This window comes from Adiantum capillus-veneris, chromosome 6 (genome assembly GCF_014529385.1).
Source record: "Adiantum capillus-veneris isolate H3 chromosome 6, ASM1452938v2, whole genome shotgun sequence".
NCBI lineage: Eukaryota > Viridiplantae > Streptophyta > Polypodiopsida > Polypodiales > Pteridaceae > Adiantum > Adiantum capillus-veneris.
In genome coordinates, this window is record NC_140936.1 from 108925385 (window position 1) to 108936085 (window position 10701).

Here is a 10701-nt window from a genome sequence, read left to right on the forward strand (position 1 = left end):
AATCGCTCTCACTCCCCAAGGAACAAACCATCAAAGAACTTGTTGAACAAGTTGTCACGGAAAAATTCCATTCCATTAGGAGAAACTTGGACTCAATTTTGGGCCCCGTAAGAAACGCCAACTCAGCATAGAGAGAGGTAATTATGAAAAATGCAAAAGTTTTTTTTTGGAATTCTATTTCTCATAGTACATACGTAAAAGTTTGCTCAATCACTTAAATGCATGCTCGTACAAAATGCTTTGCGAGAGCCCAACTTAAGTGTACACAAAAATCCATGTCTGTGAATTTTAATGAGTGATGTGATGTGCGATGAGAAAAAACACATAAGATTTGTTTTCAAAATACAAAAATAATATCACGGATGCATTCGAAACGTCCAAAAACCTTAGGATAGCTGTTTAAAACGCTGAAATCTGACGTCTCTAGCTCAAGATATAGCATTTTTAAGCCTAAAGTCTCATGAGGACAGTACCAAGCGAACAGAGGTCCCAGAGACCCCTCAAGGGCCTCTATTTGCTTGGTTCTGACTCCTTCATAGTCTTAAATAATACCTATCAATCACTATCAAGTACGATCTGTTCGAATTTAAATTGCAAGTACTTCATAAAAAGGTGATTGATACTTGTGCAAGATGCACAATTACAAGTACTTCACTTTATAGGATAGCAACAACGGGTCATTAAAAGGCGTTCGGCGCTTGTGCAAAATGTCATTATCAAGCGCGTTACTTTTTTTATGATAGTGACAGTTTCACCAAAATGGATTTCATAATCATTTTCAAAATAAGAAAAAAGGTTTTTTCAACGTAACATTAGCCTTCTTCCGATTGGCTAAGGAGCATTCTCTCACTAGAGCTAAAAGGCCCAAAAAGGAGTCTATTTCTTTCCATTTCTCCCCCCAAGTCTCAGCCTCCCCTCTCGCCTCCCCACCTAGCCGCCCCCCTAAAAAATCCACCCACCCATATCCTAAAAAACCCTTTCTACCTCAAAGAACATCCCCCCCCCCCTTACACACCACCACCACCGTCCCCAATCCTCCTATGTAACCTCCAATAAACTGCCTCTTCAACCATCCTCCAAACCCGCCCTTGAAAAACCATTCCCCTTATCTAAAAAACCTAAATTTTCTCCTTCCCCCAACACCCCCGCCTATCCTATGTACCCTCTTAAAAACCTCAATCCTACACCCATCTCCCTTGGTTCCCCCTCTTCTTTTCCACCGCAAAAAATCATCAACCACCCTTACCTGCACCCACACAATAAGAATCACTCCCATAATGCTACCACCTGTCACAAGGCAAACCACTCGGGAAAAGACAAAGGGAGGAGGGATTAGGGTTTAGCCACCCATACACTTGGGTACATCTCTACTTCTCTAAAACCCCCCTCCTCCCATATATATGGATCTCTAAAACCACTCCCGAGCTCCCATTTCACGAAGGAAGAATAAGAAGAAAGGTGTGGCTCCCACTCACTAATCCACAAAGCTACAAACTGATGCTCTTTGGCAAATACCAAGTCTCAACGTTGGAACACGACATCTCTAACCTTAAAATCCACAATTTGGCACCTCTCTCTCTCTCTCTCTCTCTCTCTCTCTCTCTCTCTCAAAGGCGATGCTTAGCCTTAGGCTTAAAATACATCCCTCCCCCTCTAAACCCTTCCCCTCTCTTACTCCTCAACTCACACTACAATTTATCAAGAAATCTCAACCTCAAGTTCTTTTTCAAAGACCTAAAACCTTCCTCCCCCTCCCCTTTTAAGGAAACCAACCCCCTTTGGAAACCACCTCTTTTAAATCCCAACCTTAACCAAATTTTGTCTCTAACCGGCATAACTTTAACCTCATTTTGAATGCTTGCAATTTTCCCTTCTCAAAGCAACCCCGTTTTGTCATTGAAGCTTTATTTAGACTCTCCCTAGACCCTTCAATAATCATAAAACCTACCGACAAAAACCTTGGTGTTGTTATCCTACCATTAGATTGGTATGAGAAAGATGCCCTCTCACATCTCAATGACCTCTCCACCTATGAGCCTTGCCTTAACATTCCTTTTGCCTTCTTAGCTTCCCTTCTTTCCTCTATCACACTCCGCTTCTCCGCCCTCCCCTCTATTGAACACAACTTTATCCTCTCCCCCCTTAACAAACCACCTAAACCTTGTCCTATCTATTTCATTCCTAAACTGCATAAACCATCCATCGTCTCTCGATCTATATGTTCCTATAAAGGCTACCTCTTTGAGAAAGCCTCTATTTGGCTCCATTTGCAGCTCTATCCAATCCTCCTCTGCCAAAAACAACACCTAGAAAGCTCCCTCGCCCTAATCCAAGACTTGGACAAACTTCCCCTTCCAACTAACACCCTCCTTTGTACTTTTGACGTAGAAGCCCTATACCCTAGCATCCCCATTTCTCAAGGCCTCACCGCTCTCAAATCTACCATCTCTCATTTTTTTGACCCTCACAAATCCCATTTTGTCCTCTCCCTTGCCTCTCTTATCTTATCTCATCATCACATCACCTTTAAAGGAAAACTTTGGAAACAAACCAAAGGCACCGCCATGGGCTCAAACTTTGGGCTCAAACTTTGCCGTAGTATATGCATGTCTCTTCCTTTCTCACTTGGAAACCTCTTGCCCCCTCTTACTCAACCCTAACCTCCTCTATTTTAAGTGCTATGATGATGATGATTTTGGATTATGGAAAGGATCCCGCAGTACCCTTAACCATCTCTTAAACTCTTATGGTAAACCTCTTCAAGAACCCATTAAAATCTCCAGTACCATCTCCCATACCCATGCCATTATCCTTGACATCGAATTCTTTAAAGGCGCCCGCTTCACCTCATCTATCCTCTTGGACTCCCACTGCTATCAAAAACCTTTGAATGCCTACAACTATATCCCTTGGATCTCTTGGCACCCTACCCATCAAAAGGTTGCCTTCATCATCTCACAGCTCAAAAGGTATATTATTCGAGAATCAACTTTGAAGGGATACCTCCACCTTCACAACCTTTTCTATCTATGCCTTTGAGCTAAGGGCTACCCGGCTAACTTTCTTCTAAAATTCTTTATCAACGTCTCTTACCTCAATCGCACCTCAACTCCTCCTACCCTCGCACAAAATAATAAAAAATCCACCCATTGTGCTCAAAATTCCCTTCACACCCACCACTAGAAAAATACTACCCTCCCAATGTATTAGCAATCCCATTTCTAAAGCTTGCCAACTCGATGCCGATCTTTCCCACCTCCCTAGACCTACCATCTGTTGGACCTCCAAACCCAACATTCATAGCCTTCTGGTACATGGTTTACACCCCCCTTGATACAAAATTTTCACCCCACAAGTTTTTTGTGTATGCTTTCCACACCACCCCAACCCCTCTGGCCTACTCTTTTGGTTTCTTAAAAAACTTTCAGTTTTCCTTTTTCCTTCTGTATTTTCTCTTACACTTTACCCCTTATAGCTAAAAACCTCTCAGTTTTAAGATTTTCCTTCCATATTTTCTCTTATACTTTACCCCTTATATACTCTACTCTTTTTGTTTTTCATTAGATAGAATCTCCACAAGATCCCTTAGGATCTCCAATTAGCATGTCCATGCACGTCACCATCTAAAACCAACCTTAATGAGTAACATTTGAACTCATCATGTAAATACTATGAAACTCAAGCTAAACCACTAGGCTATACGCCTTGCGTGCCCTTAGGCCTCCCTTAAGCACTAAAAAAAACAAATATGCCCCCCCCCCACCCTTCCTTTTTCCTTTCTTCCCCCCCCCCAAACTAATTAATTAATGCCTTTGTGAAAAAGTTGTTTCGGGGACCTACTAGCTCAAAACGTTAACAAACACTTGATTCCTTATCCCTCTCCCCTAGTATTACCTTTGGACTCATTTTATGCCACCCTCATGAAGCTCACTTTGAACCACTTTATTTTTTACATACTATTCTTACCTGAAGAAGATCCTTATGCACATTTCTACCCCACCCTCACATTTCCAAAAAATCTGACTCAAATTTGTAGTCTGGTACCTTGGATGACCTGCACCTAAATCACCTTAACTCCTCTTAACTCCTCCCTGTACCCCGGTACTTAGTCTTAAAAACCTTTCCTCTCCATGTACCCTGGTACTCAGTCTTAAATTCCACTCTTTTCCAAGATATTGTTAACCCTCAAAATATCTTAACCAAGCACCCTTTATAAACCCCTACCTCCTCCCTCTCTCTTACAAACACATTTTACGAGCACCACCACTAATGAGCTCTTAAGAGCGAAACGCGTTTGGTGGTATTTCCCCTATCATTACCACCCATTTTTAACACCCATCAGTTCTTGCTAATCTTATGCAGTCGTTTCGCACGCTTGAGTATTTGTCATTTTTAGAGAGAGAGAGAGAGAGAGAGAGAGAGAGATTTGATTTGATTTGATTTGATATTCACGTCCACGGGGGGCCAAAATGACCCATGGGACCTTTTAGACATTCTCCTCTTTGGAGGGTGTGTTACTCGTGTGACTTTTTTGTGTCTTTTGTGAGTGTTTTGTGGTGTTCTAGTATGCGGGCAAGATATGTCCCGAGAGCTGTAGGGGAGGGGTCCATTTTTGAGAGCAACTCGGCGAGAGTATGGCATCCGTGTATGAGCTGTTGAAAATCAGCTCGAATATGTGCGTATGCTGGGCATTCTAACGTCACATGTGCTTCATCTTCAAGGGCTCACATAGTACATGATGTCCAGATTCTTTTCTGAGCATCGATTTTCAGCCAGCCGCCTGTTTCTATCTTAAGCAAGTGTGATCTTGTACGCATCAGAGTTATGGCTTTTCTTGCCATATGGGGCATAAGCGTTTGGATGTGTACTTGGGCTTCTGGCTTGCTTGTGCTGTAGAGCTCCCAGTATTTTGTGTTGACATGTTTGCAATAATATTCGAACTTGGACCGATGTGTGGTCATTCACCATTTATTGTGAAGGCATTCAAGTAGTGCTATTTCAAAATTCAGCATACATTCCCCTTCTTCCCCCTTGAAAATGGGCATGTCCACATATGCCTCTATATTCCATTTTGCAAACCACTTCCTTATGTCTTGGATAAGACTCGATGTTAAGAATTTACTTTTCTTAGTCTTTTGTAGTGCACATCCGGCCTTCCATGCTATGTGGGGGATTCGAGTGAAGGGCATCAGTTTAACTTTCATAATGTATGTAAACATTCTTTGCAGGGCTTTCATTTCAAGGTGTCTTTTTCCTGTTTCCAAAAGCAACACTGAATACGGTGTAGTTTTTTTGACTCCCAGATGTCTACATAGGAACTTCTTTTGTATCTTTTCAATCTCATTCCATGGGTGGGCTGAGATACTAGCTCCCCAAATTTCTACTCCATATAGGATGGCCTGTACTACACACGTCTCAAATATAATTGCTTTAATTTCCCATCTCTTGATGACTTTTTGTGTATACATGTTTTCAAGTTGGTGATATTTGGCATGCCCCACATCAATTCTATTTTGTGCGCATTGTCCCCAAGCATAATTAGATGGTATATCCATTCCCAAGTACATAAAGCTGTCTACTCTTTCAATTTGCTTCCCTTGGTACATGAGAGTTGGTTGAATTTCCTGTCTTTTTTGAGTCCTCACTAGCATAAACTTTGTCTTGTTTACATTGATTGAGAGCCCCGTGTTTTCACAAAAGGTATGCATGGCATCTACCAATTTTTGAAGAGATACTATATCATGTGCAAAAGGAGCAACATCATCTGCATATATGAGTAGCAGAAGTGTGAGCATTACGATGGCCGGTCCATCTGGTTCTTCTGCGAGTGCCTGGTGTATGAAGTCCTCAATCTGGTCTATGCATAGCCCGAAGAGAGTTGGGGATAAAGGGCATCCTTGTTTAACTCCCATGTTGCTTGAGAATTCCTTGGACATACCTGCATGTGTTTTCAACTGGCATAGAACTCTTTGGTAAAGATGTGCCACTGCAATTCTGAGATGGAGTGGTACCCCGATACTTTCCATTCTTTACCATAGGCCAGTTCTCGGGACTGTGTCGAATGCTTTTGTGAAATCAACAAAACAACAGTACAAGGTTTTCCCTTTTAGCTGGCTCTCTTCCATTAAGACCCTGAGTGAAATAAGGTGGTCAATCGTACTATGCCTGGGTCTAAAACCTGCTTGTCCTATTGTGCGCTTGCCATTTGTTTCTGCCCATGAGCTTATGGCTTGTTCTAGAATACTCCCCAGAAGTTTAGACATACATGATCCAACCGTGATGGTTCGGTAATTAGTGGGCTGATTTACATCCCCTTTTTTGAAAAGTGCTTTTATCCAATTTCTTTGCCAGTCTGCTGGCAGTCCTTGTGTGATTTCCTTATTAATAAATCCATGTATCCATTCCCGTGCAATGTGGCCTGACCATTTGAGCATTTCGGAATTGAAGTGTAGCGTATCGGGTGCTTTACCATTGGATAATTTTTGTATGCCTTTGGTCACCGTTGTGAAATCGAAAGGCTCTTTTATTGGAATTTCATGGTGCATATCTGGCATCCCCTGTGCGTCTTCATGTACATACAATTGTTCCACATATGCATACATGTCTTCTGGACTTATGTCTCCGATAGTGTCCTGCCGCTTTCCTTTCATTCTCAGCCATTCCCCCTTGGGGTTCTTTTTGCAATTCGCTATGGCCTGTGTTTCAGTGTGCAACTCATATTCTCTTCTCTTCCTTCGCTTGAGAGTATTGTAGATCTTTGCTAAATCTACCCATGCATTGGCTGTTTGGGGTGTTAGCCGCAACTGTTTCTTTGCATTTTTGCATTCCTCATCGAACCAGGGGTTGTGTGGTAACCCTTTCCCGCTCTTCCCTTTTCTGTATGTTTTCCCCATTGTTTCCTCTACTGCTTCACATAATGCATGTTTGAAAATTTGCCAGGTGTTTTCAATGTTAGATGGCATACATTCTTGAGCAAGTTTCCTATCTAGGCATGTTGCATATGCTTTCTTCTTATTTATTTGCATCTTATATGTCCATGATCAGGGTTGGGGCTGTTTTTCCTCAATTCGAGCAGGTATGTGCAGCCAGACATGTATTGGTGTGTGGTCTGAGCTTGGTGATCTGTTTCCAATAGCGAGATTATGCACTATGTGGGATGCCTCATAGGAAACCAATACATAATCAATAGCACTCATGCCCTTATTGGCTGTATAGCATGTACATTCCCCTGAATTAGCAAATATTTGTGCTCCGTTTAACGCTAAGAGTTGCAATGAGGTCATCATACTAAGCAGAGCCACGCCTTGCGGGTTTGTCATTGGATCTCTTGAGCATCGTTTCCATATGGGATCTATTGCATCATTCTTATGCTCCGTTTCCGGTGTTGTTATGAAATCGACCATTTGCATTTGGGCATGTGCTATCCGGGCATTCATATCTCCAATAAGCATAACCATTCCTTCGTGTGTATATTGATTAATGTCTGGATACAAATCCTAAAATGGGTTATTTTTGTCAATGTTGAAAGCACCATAAAATGGTGATTCCCTGTGTGGGATATAGCACCCTGCGATGAACACGGGTTTACCCCCTGTTACAATTTTAATCCATATGTACCGTTTATGAGCATCCTTTTTGCATACGGTGATCACTTTTTGGAGCTCTTCTCTGTATGTCACTTCAACCCCTCCTTGACCTCTCATTTTTGTACATGGCATCCATAAAGATTGTGTTACATATCCTTCGATGTGTGGGATTCTACAGGTCTCGCGCTCCCACGTTTTCAACAAGAAAAGTACATCTGCTTGAGGCAAAACTTCTGTAAGGCCTTCCCCTTTATGCCATGGAAAACCTCGGCAGTTCCAGCTTGTCACTTGTAATTTCGTGGTCCCATGGGTCCCGTCTCGTCATTTTTCTTTTTCTTTTTCCTCGGTTGAGGGTTCTTTCTTTTTAGTGCGTGCTTCATAAGCTTCCCTCCTTGCTTGTTGTTGACTAGGTGTTCTATCTTCACTAATGTAGAGGGTGCTCCCCTGTAGGTAAATGCGGGCGTTATCGAGAATTATAGTTCTCTTACGTGCATCCAGTAGTGTGCATACGATTGCTCGGTTGGTATCGGGCTTCTTCTTGCCGACTCTGTGTGCCCCATATACTACTACATCATGCATGCCAAACTTGGTTGAAATCAAGTCCGTGATGTCCGTGTTCAAGGTGAGAACCTTTTCCGTGTCAGATTCGGGGATACCCCAAATTACTATATTCATTTTCCTCTTCTCTTGCTCATTGTACTCTTTGTTCTCTTTATCCTCCTCATTGGCATACATTTCATCACCCATATGCATAGCAATCTGGTTGGGTTTCCCGCTTCTCACCATGTTTGCCCAAGAAACCACAGTTCTGGATACATTGTGTGGTCTTTCACATATGCGAGCAATTTTCTCATCATGCGTGGTCAGAGCATCCTGTGTCGTGAGTGTTTGTTTAGTGAAAGCTTCTTGCAGTTCTTGTATCTGTTCGTCTTGTCGAATGAGCCGCATGTCCTGAATATGAAGTTTATGTTCCAAATCTTGATTTTGTAATGCAAGAGTTTTAATCTCCTCACTTTGCTTCATGATTGTGTTTTGCAGGGATGTGAGAAACCCCCAAATGTCCTGCATTGAACAGGTGATCGTGCTTCCACCTGTGTCTTTACCTGTACCCGGGTTTGTACCTGTTTCTGCTTTCGGAGATGCTCCCTTCATAGGTGCCATGGTGCGTGTTGGTGATGACCAGACCGAAAGCCCGCTCCTAGATATGCGGAGATTAATTGTTTTGTTCATGCATTTGAGAGAGAGAGAGAGAGAGAGAGAGAGAGAGTAGCTGTCAGGTGGTCATGGCGAGGAGGCAGCGCCCATGGCGGGCTGGTGCGTAGATGGACTAGAGAGAGAGAGAGAGAGAGAGAGAGAGAGAGAGAGAGAGAGAGAGAGAGAGAGAGAGAGAGAGACCTTGCTTCCATGCCCTCCACCCTCCTTCTTCTTCCTCCCCCCTGGCTATGATACAAGTGAAAGGCCGAAGGGGGAGAGAGAGTGAGAGAGAGAGAGAGAGAGAGAGAGAGAGAGAAGAGAGAGAGAGAGAGAGAGAGAGAGAGAGAGAGAGAGAGAGAGAGAGAGAGAGAGAGAGAGCAGGAGGCAAGAGAGGAAATGGGTTGGAGGGATCATGAGAGGGAGAGAAGAGGAGCTATGAGAGGTTCTGATTTTAAAAAAAAACCCGAAGGCACTAGCAAAATTGCAAATGTTTTAGGTTTTTTAGATAGATAGAGAGAAAGAGAGGATAATTTTAACGTCATAGAAAAGTATGTATATATATATATATATATATATATATATATATATATAGAGAGAGAGAGAGAGAGAGAGAGAGAGAGAGAGAGAGAGAGAGAGAGAGAGAGAGAGAGAGAGAGAGAGAGAGAGAGAGAGAGAGAGAGAGGTCCTTGGCTACTCCACTGGAGGGAGGGGTGGCAATGGCGGTGGTGGTAGGAGTAGGGGCGGCACATGGTGGTAGTAAGTTTGCACCAGTAACCACTAGTGGTGGTGGGCTAGGGTGGTGGGTGGTGATGGGTGCTAAGGGGCGGCAATGGGAGGTAGTGGTGGTGGGATGAAAAAAAAAATCTCACTTTAAAGCTCGCTTCATCAAGCTCGCTCCGTAACCATTCCCATTCCAAGCCATTCTTGGATTCGTGATTGTATGAAAGCTCCAAGTTAGTTGGTGTTGCCCAATTTGCAAGCCCTTTCAATCGGAAGGCGCTCCGTTGAGCTTTCCGTTAAACCAAAATGCTTTTTAAGCATCAATATTACCGCTTAAAGACTTTGCAAGTTGAAGCTTTGAAAGCTGCACAAATGTTGTGTGCAAATTTTTTGCAACCAGAACAATTGACGGCTTGCTTATGATATGCTAGAATCCTAGCCAAACCTCCCGAACCCTTTTCAAAAACCTTGCCGAGATTTGTCACTACCCCAATGAGACAAGGGGGATGTGGGTACCCGCTCTTAGCCAAGTTATATTGCCCTAAGGCCAAAGGCCTTTGGACGCCTTGTGTGAAAACAGAATTCCCAAGCTTGGCGATGGTGCAGCAGGAGCTGCCGAGAGAGAGAGAGAGAGAGAGAGAGAGAGAGAGAGAGAGAGAGAGAGAGAGAGAGAGAGAGAGAGAGAGAGAGAGAGAGAGAGAGAGAGAGAGAGAGAGAGAGAGAGAGAGAGAGAGAGAGAGAGAGGGAGAGAGAGAGAGAGAGAGAGAGTTGTGATGCATCTCAAAGTGCACAGTAGAAATGTGAAACACTTCTTTTGTCTGCACGCTCCTGTAGAACCCGCCCTTGCGGTGTTTTGTGATGTTTGTCGTTTCTCTCCCCTTCACCGCAAGCGGCTCTGTACACAAGTGCTACCTGGTTTTGACCTCCTCGCCTAGTAAGAGATTATCTCCATGCCCTTGCTCCATGCCTTCTTTGCATGAGCATGCAAACTTGCATAAAAGGTCCATGACCCTCTTCCCAAAATAGCCCTAATACCAGTGAAAGGCCCTTGGGACTACCTTGCCTTGATGCTACGCCCAACCTCCCTTTTTAGCCCTTTCCCCTAGGATCTTGTCTCCATTAGCAGCTAGCCTTTGGCCCGGTTCTTGACCTCCAGGGTTGCCCTTGGCCAGACATGATAGTCCTCTGAAAGATGTCCGCC

At 43.4% G+C, this 10701-nt stretch overlaps 1 protein-coding gene across 1 annotated transcript; it reads right to left on the bottom strand.

Annotated features, from left to right (window-relative positions):
- Positions 1–6029: 6029 nt before the first annotated feature.
- LOC147456059 (uncharacterized) lies at positions 6030–6893 on the bottom strand. Its single transcript, XM_086513802.1, has one exon. It carries the CDS (start codon positions 6891–6893, stop codon positions 6030–6032), a length of 864 nt encoding a protein of 287 aa, XP_086369928.1.
- Between the last annotated feature and the right edge of the window lie 3808 nt (positions 6894–10701).